Here is a 17,758-nt window from a genome sequence, read left to right as displayed (position 1 = left end):
TGCATAAAATGGAAGCAACAACTCAGCTGAACACATGGAAGCAGGCTATTAATCAATCATACCAAGAAAACAGTCGTACCTTAGGTGTAACCACAATGGAGGGGTATCTGTTTAGAGGCCAGACAAATGTATAGTTCCTGAAGAGGAGCAGCAGCGTTTTCAGTAGTTGCAGGTGCAGTGGTCAGGATGACTGACTGAACTGAACATCAACCAAAACAGCATTGCTGTGCTGGTACTGTGAACAGCGGAAAGCAAGGGGAAACTACAGTCATACTTTTTCCTGAGGGCATACAGCTTTACTGTACGGTTAATGATGATGGTAAAATATTCCGGAGGTATAATAGTCCCCCATTCAGATCTCCAGGTGGGGACTACTCAAGAGGATGTTGTTATCTGGAGAAAGAAAACTGACATCCTGTGGATTGGGACTGTCAGATCCCTTAATCGGGCAGGTAGGTTAGAAAATCTTTAAAGGGAAATGGGTAGGTTAAAGTTAGATAGAGTGGGAATAACTGAAGTTCGGTGGCAGGAGGAATAGGACTTCTGGTCAGGTGAACACAGCGTTAAAAATACAAAATCATATACGGGTAATACAGGAGTAGGTTTAATAAAGAATAAAAAATAGGAACAGGGATAAGCTACTACAAACAGCATAGTGAACGCATTATTGTAGCCAAGACAGAACAAAGCCCATGCCTACCACAGCAGTACAAGTTTATATGCCAACTAGCTACGCAGATGAGGAGATTGAGGAAATGTATGGTGAGATAAAAGAAATTGTTCAGATAGTTACGGGAGCCGAACATTTAATAGTCATAGGGGCTGGAATTCGATAGTACGAGAAGGAAAAGTAGTAGGTGAATATGGGCTGGGGTAAGGAACCTGATGGCAGTTATATGAGTCGAGGGGCATGAAAGGGAAGCAGTGGTTGGGAAGAGAGTGAGACAGGGTTGTAGCCTCTCCCCAATGTTATTCAATGTGTATATTGAGCAAGCAGTAAACGAAACAAAAGAAAAATTAGGAGTAGGTATTAAAATCCATGGAGAAGAAATAAAAACTTCGAGGTTCGCGATGACATTGTAATTCTGTCAGAGACAATAAAGGACTTAGAAGAGCAGTTGAATGGAATGGATAGTATCTTGAAAGCAGGATATAAGATGAACATCAACAAAAGCAAAACGAGGATCATGGAACGTAGTCGAATTAAGTCGGGTGATGCTGAGGGAATTAGATTAGGAAATGAGGCACTTAAAGTAGTAAAGGGGCTTTGCTATTTGGGGAGCAAAATAACTGATGATGGTCGAAGTAGAGAGGATATAAAATGTATGCTGGCAATGGCAAGGAAAGCGTTTCTGAAGAAGAGAAATTTGTTAACATCAAGTATAGATTTAAGTTTCAGGAAGTCGTTTCTGAAAGTATTGTATGGAGTGTAGCCATGTATGGAAGTGAAACATGGACAATAAATAATTTGGACAAGAAGAGAATAGAAGCTTTCGAAATGTGGTGCTACAGAAGAATGCTGAAGATTAGATGGGTAGATCACACAACTAATGAAGAGGTATTGAATAGCATTGGGGAGAAGAGGGGTTTGTGGCACAACTTGACAAGAAGAAGGGACCGGTTGGTAGGACATGTTCTGAGGCACCAAGGGATCACAAATTTAGCATTGGAGGGCAGCGTGGAGGGTAAAAATCGTAGAGGGAAACCAAGAGATGAATACACTAAACAAATACAGAAGGATGTAGGTTGCAGTAGGTACTGGGAGATGAAGAAGCTTGCACAGGATAGAGTAGCATGGAGAGCTGCATCAAACCAGTCTCTGGACTGAAGACCTCAACAACAACAACAACAACAACAACAACAACAAGGAATGAAAGAGGAAGCCGCCTGGTAGAATTTTGCATGGAGCATAACTTAACCATAGCTAAACTTGGTTTAAGATTCATGGAAGAGGTTGTATACATGGAAGAGGCCTGGAGACACTGGAAGGTTTCAGATAGATTATATAATGGTAAGACAGAGATTTAGGAAGCAGGTTTTAAATTGCAAGGCATTTCCCAAAGCAGATGTGGAGTATGACCACAATCTAGCAGTTATGAACTGTAGATTAAAACTGAAGTAACTGCAAAAAGGTGGAAACTTAAGGAGATGGGACCTGGATAAACTGACAGAACCAGAGGTTGTAGAGAGTTTCAGAGAGAGGGAACGATTGACAGGGACGGGGGAAAGAAATATTGTAGAAGAAGAATGGGTAGCTTTGAGAGATGAAATAGTGAAGGCAGCAGAGGATCAAGTAGGTAAAAAGTCGAAGGCTGGTAGAAATCCTTGTGTATCAGAAGAGATATTGAATTTAATTGATGAAAGGAGAAAATATCAAAATGCAGTAAATGAAGCAGGCGAAAAGGATGATAGACGTCTCAAAAATGAGATCGACAGGAAGTGCAAAATTGTTAAGCCTGGATGGCTAGAGGACAAATGTAAGGATGTAGAGGCATCTATCACTAGGGGTAAGATAGATACTGCCTACAGGAAAATCAAAGAGACCTTTGAAGAAAAGAGAACTATGTGAATATCAAGATGTCAGATGGAAAACCAGTTCTAGCAAAGAAGGGAAGGCAGAAAGGTGGATATAGAGGGTCTATACAAGGGCGATGTACTTGAGGGCAATACTATTGAAATGGAAGAGGGCCTTTATGATGATGAGATGGGAGATACGATACTGCGTGAAGAATTTGACAGACCACTGAAAGATGTAAGTCAAAACAAGGCCCCAGGAGTAGACAACATCCCTTTAGAACTACTGATAGTCTTGGGAGAGCCAGCCGTGACAAAACTGTACCATCTGGTGAGACAGGCAAAATACCCCCAGACTTCAAGAAGAATATGTTAATTCCAATCCCTAAGAAAGCAAATACTGAACTATCAATTTAATAAGTCACGGCTGCAAAATATTAATACGAATTCTTTACAGACAAATGGAGAAACTGATAGAAGCCGACCTCAGGGAAGATCAGTTTGGATTCTGTAGAAATGTTGGAACACGTGAGGCAATACTGACTCTGTGACTTATCTTAGAAGATAGATTAAAGAAAGCCAAACATACATTTCTAGCATTTGTAGACTTAGAGAAAGCTTTTGACAGTGTTGACTGGAATACTCTCTTTCAAATTCTAAAGGTGGCAGGGGTCAAATACAGAGAGCAAAAGGCTATTTACAATTTGTACAGTAGCCAGATGACAGTCATAAGAGTTGAGAGGCACGAAAGGGAAGCAGTGGTTGAGAAGGGAGTGAGACAGGGTGTGTAGCTTATCTTCGATGTTATTCAATCTGTATATTGATCAAGCAGTAAAGAAACAAAAGAAAAATTAGGATTAGGAATTAAAATCCATGGGGAAGAAATAAAAACATTGAGGTTTGCTGACGACGTCGTAGTTCTGTCAGAGACAGCAAAGGACCTGGAAGAGCAGTTGAACAGAATGGATAGTGTCTTGAAAGGAGGATATAAGATGAACATCATCAAAAGCAAAACGAGGATAACAGAATGTAGTCGGATTAGATCAGGTGATGCTGAGGGAATTAGATTAGGAAATTACACACTAAAAATAGCAGATGAGTTTTGCTATTTGGGGAGAAAAATAACTGATGATGGTCAAAGTAAAGAGGAAATAAAATGTAGGCTGGTTATGGCAAAGAAAAGTGTTTCTGAAGAAGAGAAATTGGTTAACATCAAGTGTAGATTTGTGTTGGGAAGTCTTTTCTGAAAGTATTTGTATGGAGTGTAGCCATGTATGGAAATGAAACATGGACAATAAATAGTTTAGACAAGAAGAGAATAGAAGCTTTCGAAATGTGGTGCTACAGATGATTGCTAAAGATTAGATGGCATAGATCACATAACTAATGAGGAGGTACTGAATGGAATTGGGGAGAAGACGAACTTGTGGCACTACTTGAGTAGAACATTCTGAGGCTTATGGGATCATCAATTTAGTATTGTAGAGAAGCGTGGAGGGTAAAAATCGTAGAGGGAGACCAAGGCATGAATACACTAAACAGATTCAGAAGGATGTAGGTTGCAGTAGTTACTTGGAGGTGAAGAAGCTTACAGAGGATACAGTAGCATGGAGAGCTGCATCAAACCAGTCTCTGGACTGGTTGTTGTTGTTGTTGTTGTTGTTGTTGTTGCTAACATGATTGGTTGCTTTGCAAGAATTCTATATGCAAAATTTTAACTGTTGGTACAAACTGAAAGTTCTTAAAAAGCAAAGTATCGAAATATGTGACATAAATAGCTGTATCTTTTGATTGCATTGATTTATGTTTTTTATACCTCCAGGAGACTGTAAACCTTATGGCATAAACTTCAGCTTGATATGTGTACGGACAGATGGATAACATGTTGATCATATAAGGGTTCCATTTTTACTGATTGAGGTATGGAAACCTAAAAACAGAGAAACCATTAGCTACTGCCTGAATCTGTTCCCCTACACTCTGTCAGGTTTGATTGCTTGTGTTATGCACAAGAATCAGGTGTGTGGAATACTCCATCTACCTATCAAAATCATATTATTGCAGGGCATATAATAATCAAGGTCTTGCAAATAGGAGTTTAACAACGGTTACAAATGCAGTGTGTTATATACGGATTAAATGACCAGACCAAGAAATGACTGACTGGAAGTATTGTGTGGCGACTGGACACTAAATGTATTTTGACATGCAAAGTAACTATAACACAGGGCACCACCTCGGCAAAACCTAGTATACTCTCCCAGTTTGTGTAGTGTACGGTGAAATTTGGTCATCAGGAAGCTAACATTTAACAACAGGATGGATGTAGCAATGATGGTGTTCTGGACAGAGGAACTGTTTGGCTCTGGGGTATAGAATGTGTGGATGGGCATTGTCACATGTGGTAAATAATCACAGCTGTAAATGGTGTTCTGCAGGCACAAGTTCATCAGCGCACCTGACAACTACCTAAAGAGTGCGAAGCACAGCACACTTTCCTGGGGCACGTGTACAGTTATTTTTACTTCTCTTCGTGACGCTCTATCCAAGATAACATGATGTGTTCTCCATACCAAAGAATTCTTAATTCAGTCAGTTTCATTTGACAGCCCAGATGATTGTACTTTAATTAACAAGTGTTGGTCTGATACGGAGCCAAATACTTTTTGGAAGTTAAGAAGTATTGCAACCCCCTATTTACCTTGATCCTTGGCTTTCAAGATGTGATGCTATTATAAAAGCGTGAGTTGTGTTTCATGTGACCAATGTTTTTGGAATCCACGCTAGTTGGCACAGAGGAGGTAGGTTTGTGATATGTCACTACATTTGAGCTCAGTATATGTTCTAAGATTTTTCAGCAGATTCACATTGATTTCTGACAATAATTTTGCAAATCACATCTTCTACCCATCTTGTATATGGATGTGACCTGTGCTTTCTTCCTGAAACTTGATCTTTGAATGCGTGCTGCAATGTTTCATACAGTTCTTGATGACAAACATGTAATGCAATAAGAAATGAACCATACAAAATGTCCAGGGGTATCTGATGGTGTGTGTAATGCAAACATGGAATGAACAAGCCAGCAGAACTAATTTTCATTTTTAACACTTCGACACTGTTCTGCTTCAATCAGTCCTACATTGATGATACTGTTGTCACACTTCTTCCATCATGCTGTCCTCACTGGCCAGAATGAGAGCTGTTTACTAACATCCAGTGGTCTCCACCTCTCTTGTGCATGAATCACAGCAAGAAAAAAACCATTTTCATTATTTCTTTTGCGTATCTTGAGCATTTATTACCACTGAAGATTTGACATATAGATAATAAATTGTTGTAAATGTGTTATAAAAAAAAATGGTTCAAATGGCTCTGAGCACTATGGGACTTAACAGCTGTGGTCATCAGTCCCCTAGAACTTAGAACTATTTAAACCTAACTAACCTAAGGACACCACACACATCCATGCCCGAGGCAGGATTCGAACCTGTGACCGTGGCAGTCGCGCGGTTCCGGACTGCGCGCCTAGAACCACGAGTGTTATAAAAAAAAGGGCAGATTTTGACATGACAAAGTAAAGTGTTCCCATATGAGGGACACAAAAATCAGGAAGTGCTTGATTCATAAGAAGGTTAGCCAGAAAACTTGAATCCTCAAGGTAGATAAATGAAAGTATTGTTGTGGCATTCAAATTTAGCATTCCCTTCTACCTCAACACTCTACAGTTGTGTTAATAAATGTAAATGGTCAACTGTCCTTATAAAGCAAAGAATACTTAGAGTATAACACAGATAATTTCTAAAGAAATGCTACAGATAAATCAATCAGTAAATTTTAATGTGCTGGCAAAATAGTTAGAAATTGCTCTCACTTGAGAGGGAAGACTACTTACAAAGTTCCATTTAAATAAGTTGGCACTTCGCAGCAGGAAGGTTGACTGCTCCCACCCACAAGTTTTCATCTATTTCAAGAGGAGGGAGGGGAAACCTGAATAATATATAAATCTCAAACAGTGCAATGTCCCCAGGATGGAATAACAACAATATAGAAAGAATAGATTGCTGCTCACTGTATAGAGGAGGTGTTGAGTTATGACTCAGTGCCTCCTCTATGTAGTGAGGAGCTGTGTAGCCTTTCCATACATAAATTTCATGATGTTTACAGTATTTTTGTGGGAAGTAGAGCTTAACTTCATATTTGTTTTGGGTCACATGCTGATAAATCCTCACTAATGTGAAACTCTTCTCTCCTACTGAACAAGTGCTCATATTTCGTAAGGTATCCATTTCAGAGCACATGTTTATTGGACATTTTTTCTAGTTTTGGTCTGTACAATCACCTCTTATAAGTTGCCTACAACACAATCTTAGCAACAACAGTACCAGTACATGTGTTCCACTGTCAGAGGTATCGGAATGATTTTGCATGTAACTTTTGACTTTGTTTCTGGATCAGGGTCCCTTACCTCAAATTAAGACATGTACTCTTTTCCCTCATCCCTGAAACTTGTAACATAATCATGGAATCACCATGTATCATAGTGATGACTTCAGCAGTGCGCAAAGTAGTACATTGTTTTCTAGTACATAAATAAAAATTAAATAGGAGGAGACCGCAGCAGCAGTGACACTGTAGCATCAGTCTTAAGTTGTTCAGTGAATAAAGATGTGGAGTGTAAATTTACATGTATTCTCATATTGTATCTCTAGCATGATGTACATTATTCTTGCAAAGTTTGCTTTATTCACATTAAAAATGTTTTTGAGGCATATGTTGCTGAATTACTTAGGTGTAAATAGTAGTGTATTATCTCCAGTACTAGCAGGGAGGTATAAGCTTATTACTCACAGCATCTGACTAAAAGAACAAACATTGTGTGTAAAATGCTATTGTGAACTACACTGGCTAGCCAAAAGCGTACATTCTCCTCTCATTGTGGTTTTATTAATATATCTAACTCTCTTTTTTTCAATTACAGGTTTCCAATTCAAGATCTTAAAGGCCACACAATGGATATTCGCACTCCTGACGGAAATATTGTAAAGATAAGTGCTCCTATTAATGGTGAACAGGACCTTTCCAAGACACTTGGAGTTGAAATGGTCCAAAACATGTACAAGGTATGAAAACTTTGTGTGAAAGTATACAGTGTATAGTAGCTTCGTATTTGATTCTTACAGCATTTGCAACTGTTGATCAATATCTTTTATGATTTTGAGCAGCTTGGCAGATTTTACTGTGTCATTGCTGGTGACTGACATTTATGTTGCTTGTCTCCAAGTGTAGGTATCATCATTTAGATTTGACAGATTGTCTGTGCCTTTATTAAACAGTAATGGGAGTGGCCATACACAGCTTAACAGTATGGTGGAATAATGTGGGGAGAGGGGGAGGATAAATTACATATGGTTTATTTCAGTATGATAAGAGTGGACATCAGTTAAACACTTAATTGAGATTTTAAGTTTTGTGTTGCCTGCTGTACTGTGAAATCATTCCACTAATATTAGGGGCTGCAGTTGTGTGCTGGTTCAACTGAACCTTGTTAGTATCAATCCTGCTACAAAGTGTGCTAGCCCCACAAGGTATCCAGGAGAAGGTTTGTAAGGTAGGAGAGGTACTGACAGAAGTAAAGCTGAGAGAGCAGGTCATGAGTCATGCTTGTAGAGACAGTCAGTGATCACTTCCCTGTGGAAAACAAAAGATCCTAGGTTTGAGTCCTGATCTGCCACACAATTTTAATTTGCCAGGAAACTGCACACACTGCTGCAGACTGGAAATTTGTTTTAGAATACTGAGTCCTGATTTGTTGAGGTTATAAACACAGCTGGGGTTCGTTTATGACTAAGAAAAATAAAATGTCTCTGAATTTGGAAGACCTGTACGACAGGCATTGCCTTTAGTTTTCAGTCTGTGTTAATTGACTGCAAAGAGGAGCATGTGTTAGTTGAAGCTTGTATCATTTTCATTCTCAGTTATGTTAATATAACCCTTTATTTTCTTTGCAGTTGTTCCAGTGTTTGTACCGTCCAGTTTTTTGTAATTGGGAATGGCTTCTAATTTCTTTGCTCTTTATGTTTTAATTTGTCCTTATGTTCATCAAAATGTTTTACACTGTACCAATGCAGATTTTTGTAGTCCATTGATGGAAGAAATATACCTCCATTTCCTCTTAATTCGTTAACCGTAGCCTTGTTCGTATGCTCCTTGCTGTTGTTATTGCTGTTATGAATGTTTGCATGTTTGTGTATATGGGTTAGTTCTTTTTCAGATCTTTGTTATTGACTAAGAAGGATATTCAGTCATGCTGAACTTAATAGACTCCAGTACCTAGATGTTTAAGGATTCGTTACACAAACTACAGCCCACAGAGACTAATTCACTTTCCCTCAACACTGATCCACAAGTAGTTGCTGCAAATAATTGCAGCAATCAGGAAAACATTGTTCTCTCTCCATCTGACACTGAAAGGGCTACTGACTGTTAAAACTTTCGCTGTTCACTAAATATCTCACACATATTTTCTTCTTTGACTGTCTGGTGTACAAGCAGCAAAAATACTGGGCCACCGTAGACAAATTGTTAGAGAAATTAGTCCTCTCGCAATGGCAGCTTAAAAACCGAGCCAGGGCATGATGATCACCCAGGTAAAGTGGGTCACTGAATGAGAAAATGCAAGAATCAGACACTTTACTGTGTGTTCATCTATTCCCTGTGTGCTAGTAGGGCTTACTTTATGGCTACTTTAAGACTCACTTGGTTGAAATGTTAGAATCACAGTGACGTCATCTGGTTACCAACAAATATGTGGCACAGAAGCTATTAAAGATTTAAGAACGTGCATATCAAGCGCTCACCATCTACCGCTAACTGAGAATGATAGACCAATTTTTCCAACAAGTTCTTTTAAATCACTCATATTCATCTTTTGCAAGTTGAAATGACAATTTAACCCATTTTAGAATGAAGATAGAAACCACAAAATTACCTTTGATGAGCATATGGACTCAAGCGTTCAGTGGTACTTCTCTGGTATCTGTCTCTCATTGTGTAATGGTTCGAAGAATGGAGTGATAATCTGAAGGCACGGAGATACATGTTTCCATTTTTTTTAATTCGTTGTATGAATACACTAGAATGAAAAAAGACAGTGAAATTTTGGACGCTGTTCACCACAATTATAAAATCAAGTAACAAAATAGCTGGCCTTAAAAATCCTGCAGTTTATTGATACCGTATTGTTTTCTTCACTTCTTGATAGTATATTAAAAGTCTCTTCACAAGTCATATTGAGAATAAGTCTTTAAGTGTGCTCTTACGCTGTATATTGCCTTTAGGTGAGGTATACCCAACACCTGGAAGGATCCTCCAGAGTGTGGAAAAAATTTACTTGTTTCTTTCTTTATATTAAAATTATGATAACACAACTTAAGAATTACACTCAAGAGATCTCACAGTACACTCACAGCTCCAGTGATTCTTTAATTCATTTAACCTAATGACTGGCTCATAACAACTGAAGATGCTCTTTGCTTTATCTGTAACATAGTTGAAAAAAGCTCTTCTTCCACTTTGACCAAACATTAAATAAACTAATAAAAAGGCTGTAGAATCTCAGGTAAGTTGTAAACTGGTCGCAAATAAATAAAAAGTTTGTGTACCAAGCCATGAAAGAGATACCACATCACCAATGATCAGTGATGTCCCCAAGATTAATTATTATAACTTCCACCAGGGTTGGGAGAGTAGATCCATTGAGAATTTTTACCTCCTCCTGTTGCATGAAATAATACACTACATCTACATCTACATCCATACTCCGCAAGCCACCTGATGGTGTGTGGCGGAGGGTACCTTGAGTACCTCTATCGGTTCTCCCTTCTATTCCAGTCTCGTATTGTTCGTGGAAAGAAGGATTGTCGGTATGCTTCTGTGTGGGCTCTAATCTCTCTGATTTTATCCTCATAGTCTCTCGCGAGATATACGTAGGAGGAAGCAATATACTGCTTGACACTTTGGTGAAGGTATGTTCTCGAAACTTCAACAAAAGCCCGTACTGAGCTACTGAGCATCTCTCCTGCAGTCTTCCACTGGAGTTTATCTATCATCTCCGTAACGCTTTCGTGACTACTAAATGATCCTGTAACGAAGCGCACTGCTTTCCGTTGGATCTTCTCTCTCTCTTCTATCAACCCTATCTGGTACGGATCCCACACTGCTGAGCAGTATTCAAGCAGTGGGCGAACAAGCGTACTGTAACCTACTTCCTTTGTTTTTGGATTGCATTTTCTTAGGATTCTTCCAATGAATCTCAGTCTGGCATCTGCTTTGCCAGTGATCAACTTTATATGATCATTCCATTTTAAATCACTCCTAATGCATACTCCCAGATAATTTCTGGAATTAACTGCTTCCAGTTGCTGACCTGCTATTTTGTAGCTAAATGATAAGGGATCTTTCTTTCTATGCATTTTCAGCACATTACCCCTTGTCTACATTGAGATTCAATTGCCATTCCCTGCACCATGCGTCAATTTGCTGCAGATCCTCCTGCATTTCAGTGCAATTTTCCATTGTTACAACCTCTTGATATACCACAGCATCATCTGCAAAAAGCCTCAGTGAACTTCCAATGTCATCCACTCCCCTGCGGCACACCTGAAATCACTCTTACTTCGGAAGACTTCTCTCCATTGAGAATGACATGCTGCATTCTGTTATCTAGGAACTCTTCAATCCAATCACACAATTGGTCTGATAGTCCATTACTTTGTTCATTAAGCGACTGGGGGGAACTGTATCGAACACCTTGCGGAAGTCAAGAAACACGGCATCTACCTGTGAACCCATGTCTATGGCCCTCTGAGTCTCGTGGATGAATAGCGCGAGCTGGGTTTCACACGACCGTCTTTTTCGAAACCCATGCTGATTCCTACAGAGTAGATTTCTAGTCTCCAGAAAAGTCATTATACTCGAACATAATACGTGTTCCAAAATTCTACAACTGATCGACGTTAGAGATATAGGTCTATAGTTTTGCACATCTGTTCGACGTCCCTTCTTGAAAACGGGGATGACCTGTGACCTTTTCCAATCCTTTAGAACGCTATGCTCTTCTAGAGACCTATGGTACACCAGTGCAAGAAGGGGTACAGTATTCGCAAATTTACTTTGATAACAAATTCAGTTGTGAAGGGTGTACCACAGAATTGCTGAAGCACCTAAATAAGTCTGTATTTGCAGTGAGAATGATATCAGATGTAGGAAATATTAATATTAAAAAGCTTGTGTACTTTGCTTACTTTCATTCTAGTATGTCATACCAGATCATATTCTGGGGTAACTCATCAAACTGAGCAAAAGCTTTTAGCACACAGAAGTGTGTAATAAGAACCATTTGTGGCATAAATTCAAGAACGTCATGTAGAAACCTGTTCAAGGAACTTTGTATTCTAACCAATTCTTCTTTATATATTTTTCCCTTAATGAAATTTGTTGCAGGTAATATATCTCTATTTACAACCAATAGCTCAATACATAGTATTAGTGCCACCAGTAGCTATCTTTACCAGGTCACCACCTACGTCATATTCCCCATCCCTGTCAAGACTGTTCCCTGCTCCATCCACTATCATTACCTGATCCTCCTTTGTAAAATTCGTACATAACTGCCCTATGCTGTCAGTCCTCTGAGCCAACCCTGCACTAGGCTTCACAATGCTGGTGACCTGGTACTCATTCCCCAACACTTCCTGCAACTTCTGGCCCACACCTCTACAATGTGAACTACCTAGCAGCAGAACCTTCTTCTTTCTGTTAGACTTTGCAACTGACCTTGACCTCCTAACTGCTGAGGACTGCTGCATGTTCCCTATATCTACAGCTACAACAGGCTCCTCTCCACTCAACTCTGACAGTAGGTCAAATCTATTGCATATACGCAAAGTATAACTGTCTGATTACCTCATCCTCCTAGCTGCCTTCTTGCCAACTGTCAGTTCCCATTCCCCATCACCCTTCACCCTCCTCAACCTATCTAGTAGTTCCTCCTTTGCACTTTGTAACTGCACCTGAAGGGCACAGATCTTACATTCCTGCTCCTATATCAACTTATTTCTACTACAGATTCTGCATTCCCAGGAGAGGATCCCGCTAGAATGCCCACTGGCTTCACCACTGCACTTCCCCCAATGAAAATACTTTGAACAAATCCCACACCATAACCCACTACTCACAAACCTACGACAGGGCCCACACTTCTCACTCATCATAAAATTTTACAGTTACTGAGAAAAACTATACATCTATGTTACGTAAGTTCAGTTACACCAGTAGAACTATTTATTGAATTAACTATAGTGGTCTCAAAATTCTCTGTCTGCTAAGAAAGCAACTACTTTTATTAATACTACTACACCACAGCTAATATCAATACTAACAAAACTTCACAAAATTATCAGTTAAAACCAAAAATTCAAGCGGGTACTACTTAGGCATGAGGCTAGGACGAATGACACAAGCACACTCACGAATAACAGACCTTTCGAGTCAATAACACAGAAGGAAAGACCATGATTAATGAAAATCAACTAATAAGTTACTTCTATGTGACAATAGCAACTAATATATAAATAAAAGATCACAATTCAGTCCAGTTCTTGAACTTTTCCTCATCCCACAATCTATTGACACCTGTTGGTACTATCTCCACAACGGTCTTGCTGCTGTAATTTATTCGCACAACTGCGGTTACACTCAGTTTAATATGATTTATTCCATGTGTTAGACATTTCGTTTTGAATTAATTTTCCTTCTTGTTTCATCTGAATGTCAGTATCATGTTCTAAAGCTGATTAAAAGATGTTAACATTTTTATTTGGTATTCTAATATGTGAACACTAACTGAATTTCTCATTTGCAATCCACTTAGTAAATCATTACAGTCTTTCATAATCAAATAAAATGTTATTCTCAGTTCGGAATTGAGGAATATTTTTTGAAGGAAAAAATTTCCGATTTTGAATATTGTCTTTTGTTAATAACCTACATTAATGTTTGTATATAGTATCCCTACATGTACGAGAAATTTTATTGCAAACCTGTGCAAACACAACAAGAGGTTGTAAGATGATAAGAATTTAGTGCTGTTTCCTCCCATGTATCACAAAATTGTAAAATTTTAAGCAGAGCAATAGATTTTTGTAATGGGTAGTTCACAGTTTCTCGCATATCCCTTGCACTAACACTGCACAAGTCAAATGTGATGTGATTGTTCGAGCAGTGTCGATGTTGTATCAAGCGCTTTGTCATATTGGGAAATCTTGAGCCCCTTTGAACATGAATATTGTTTACCCAGCTTACCGTTAAGAGTTCTTCAAAATAAATGTGCATGTGGCCTCAATTGCCAAAGCTTCATTTGCAATTTGAAGATTATTAGCCTCAGCAGCATTAGTTTGATCTGTGTTTATATGTTGACCCAATATTTTTCGAATGACGAACTTGGGGAAAAACATCATCCTATAACTGGGTAAATATGGTAACTTCTATCCATAATTATTACAAAATGATCATTGCTGACACTACATGCATAAAAGCGAAAATGTTATCATGAATAAACTGTTCATTTTGCAGTACATTCATGACAGAAAGAGGCAAAAATATCAATAAGAGGTTTATCTTGTTGAACGTGGCGCATATTTGCAAACTAATGTCTCACAGCCAATGCAGTTTTTTCTTAAGTTACTACATAATGATTTAGTTATTAACTTCTCTAGGCCATCAAAATATTTATATGAGAATCGTCAAGAAACAATTACTTGAACAGACTGCTATGTTATGTGGCAATTTGCTAAATAAGGTAGTGCTCACTGTTTGATCTCAACCCCTGAAGCGTTCAACATGTCGCAAAACAATCATAAACCTGTAGCCTACTACATAGGTTTAATAATGCTTTGAGCTCATTTACTTGTCAGCAAAAGCAGCTCAGCAGCTCTCTTTGGGTAAGCAGCAAGTGCAAAACTAGATTGACCAATAGACATGAAAACTAATGGATCTCCCAGGTGACATTAGCAAGGACAAACATGAAAAAGGCACTGGAAAATCGTAAAATGAAATAGAGATATACATCACGCAATCCTCAAAACAATGTCATCATAAACAAAAAAGCAAGTAGAAGAAAGTACATGGTTTCTTCCCAGTTTAATAAACCTCCTAATGACCTTAACTCCTGTTTTCAGTTATTTGCTCTATAAGGCTGATTTCACTCAGTTACACTATCTTCTTCTGTCTCTGTACGCTATTCTTTGAAAGACAAAATTGCTGATCATCTGAACTTCCAACCATCAAATTAAACCTTAGGTCCTTATGCATTAAATCACAAAACTTGCCATCAGATTTTGGATATTTGTGATGAAACTCAATGCCTACACACAGAAACGGAACTTATTTTGTAGTCTTTCTATATCCAAAATGAGTTTGACCAATCCCTGTGGATCCCAAATGTCAGTTTTGATAAATTAATATATTGCCAAAATAAATCAGCATCCATTTGGCTGCTAAGCCCTTCCTTGTATTCCCGACAAGGGACAACAACCGACTCGTCGATTTCACAAGTTCCCAGCGGCTCCTTAAATTTTTGAGATCCATGAATATTCACTAATGACCTCTGTAGCTACAGTTTTTTTGCACCCAAGGGCCATACCCTAAAAGTACAGGGTGACCAAAAAGTTCATTAACATTTGAAAACGTACTAATTCACAGGATAATGTAGATAGAGAGGTAAAACTTGACACACATGCCTGAAGTGAAATGGGGTTTTATTGAATCCAAACAAGAGTGCAAGAACTGGCCAACAGGTGACGCTGAACAGCAATAAGCCAGTGATGCTGCATAAGAATTGTGTACAAATGAGCTTTAGTAAGGAAGTCAGATGCACCAGCAATCACAGCATGTTGAATTTACCAGAAAAGGCACTGTTAGTGATGCATTACTATCAGGATAGAGAACCTGTCACTGCAGCTTTCCAATCCAATTGCCATTTTCGAACAGGGATAGGTCCTGTGACAAATGTCACTGTGAAGAAAATGATTATGAAGTTCGAAGGATTTTCTGATGCGGAGAACGTGTGTTGTGTGAGCACTTAAAAAAATGGGGGGAGGGGATGATGATTGGTTATCTAACATGTTGTGAGCTGACAAACCCCTTTTCACACTCCAAGGGTCTGTCGACATTCACAAATACAGAATTTGGGGTACCAAGAATTCTAGAACTGTCATGGAAACCCCATTGCATGACAAAAAAGTCACGGTGCGGTGTGGATTTACCCCTATCAGCCATGATTTTACCCTCTTTCTTTGAGGAATTTCAGAGTACTGCTTCTCAAACTGTCAGTATGGTGGGTGCAAGGTATACTGATATGTTACAGAATAACTTGATCTCTGGTCTGGCTGACAAACATCTGCTGGAATGTATAATTTTAATGCAGGATGACGCTCCACACCATAATGCTACACATATGAAAGATCTCGTTTGCAAATCATTTGGTGAGGATTGCATACTGAGCCACCGCTTCCATCATGCTTGGCCTCCCAGGTCCCCATACCTAAATCCATGGGAGTATTGGTGATTTCGCAAGTCTACTGTGATCGTCCCACTTCATAAGGAATGCTAAAAGTTAACATCCAATGGCAATTTCTCACAATACTTACTGATATTTTGTACAGTGCCGTTCACCACTTTTTTCCTTGACTGCAGGCATTTTTGATGAATGACAGCTGACATGTTGAGCATTTGTTATAAAACATGTATATGCTAAAATCTCTTGTTATGCTAATTATTGCTTTTGTATCGTATGAAGTGGCCTTTTATTGGCCATTTTTTGACTTTTTTTTTTTAGTTCAGTTAAAAAATCCCGTGTCATTTCAAGCATTTCTGGCAATTTTTTACATTTCTATCTACATTATTCCTCGTGAAGTACTGAATTTTCAAATGTTAATAGGCTTTTAGGTCACCCAATACTACTCTACATGCTGTGTGCTGATAAAATCTCAAGTAACTCTCTCATTGTAAACATGAGAAAAGTTCTCGTGACATTAATGGAAACCAATACATCAAACACGGGAGAGCTGACAAAAATGGATTCCCGTTATTAAATGCTGTATATAGATGGAGGTGTCCAGCTAGCCTACCAATCTCAGCCCATAGCTCATTAAAGTGACAGAAAGAAGTGGGAAGGAAAACTAAAGGTAAATTAATATTAGAACAGCTCTTTCACAGATTTTCAGGAGGATGCAGGTGTGTGTGTGTGTGTGTGTGTGTGTGTGTGTGTGTGTGTGTGTGTGTGGGAGTGGGGGGGAGGGGACCCTTGAAAATTCGCTCATAATTTATTACCGTTTAAATATGCAGGCAGAGAGCAAATGAAAGATAAATATAATATCTGAAAAACATATTTAAAAGAAAGTTATTTCAATTAAAAAGGTAACTTACAGGAAAACTAACTCATATTTTATTAGCTCAGGTTTGATACTTTTCTGTCACCAGGTGTTCTTCCACCAGCTCTCACTGACAGAAAATTGAACAAAAGAATGAATTTTGAAAATAAAATGTTGTCAGTACTCTGATGTCTTGTCCAGAATCCCGCATGTGTCTCAGCACAGAATCTTTGAGGAATTAGACATATTTCCAGAAGAGACAACTTCCTCCCAGGTTTCAAGATTACAGTCTCAAATAGTGTCAAGTGTAGCTGGTTGACTTCACTGATGCTTATCTGACAGCTGTTATGCCACCTCATTTCAGATAGTCACCAGTGAATTCAAATCAGTAGCCTGTGGCGGTCAGTCCATGACATTGATGTTGATGTTGGACAGCTGCTGCTGTACAAATGCAGAATTATCGACAGGAGGATGATCTTTCTTCTCGCAGTGTGAATTTTCCCACACTGTGACACTAGCTCGTGGTCTTGACATCATTGCTGACTTTCAGTCAGGGCCCCCGGGTTTGATTCCTGTGTGTGTGTGTGTGTGTGTGTGTGTGTGTGTGTGTATGTGTATGTATGTGTGTGTGTGTGCGTGTGTGTGTGTGTGTGTGTGTGTGTGTGTTTTGTCCTAATCATCGGTGGACAAATCGCTGAAATGGCGTCAAATAAAACAACTTGCATAACATGGTTGAACACCCCAGACATGGTCTCTTGGCCAATAATGCCATACACACATTTCATTTTTTCCTTCAGTGTACTGAAGGCCGC

At 38.9% G+C, this 17,758-nt stretch overlaps 1 protein-coding gene across 1 annotated transcript in view; it reads left to right on the top strand.

Moving 5' to 3' along the window:
- The window catches only part of LOC124595700 (zinc finger protein with KRAB and SCAN domains 7-like), a 207,970-nt gene that overhangs the window by 110,167 nt on the left and 80,045 nt on the right, over positions 1–17,758 (top strand). The window contains exon 10 of the mRNA XM_047134560.1: positions 7,496–7,637. Within this exon, the coding sequence (XP_046990516.1) occupies positions 7,496–7,637 (142 nt within the window). The remainder of the gene's footprint in view (positions 1–7,495; positions 7,638–17,758) is intronic.

This window comes from Schistocerca americana, chromosome 2 (genome assembly GCF_021461395.2).
Source record: "Schistocerca americana isolate TAMUIC-IGC-003095 chromosome 2, iqSchAmer2.1, whole genome shotgun sequence".
Lineage (NCBI taxonomy): Eukaryota > Metazoa > Arthropoda > Insecta > Orthoptera > Acrididae > Schistocerca > Schistocerca americana.
Note: the sequence above shows the minus strand (reverse complement) of the source record. Positions and strands in the feature narration are given on the sequence as shown.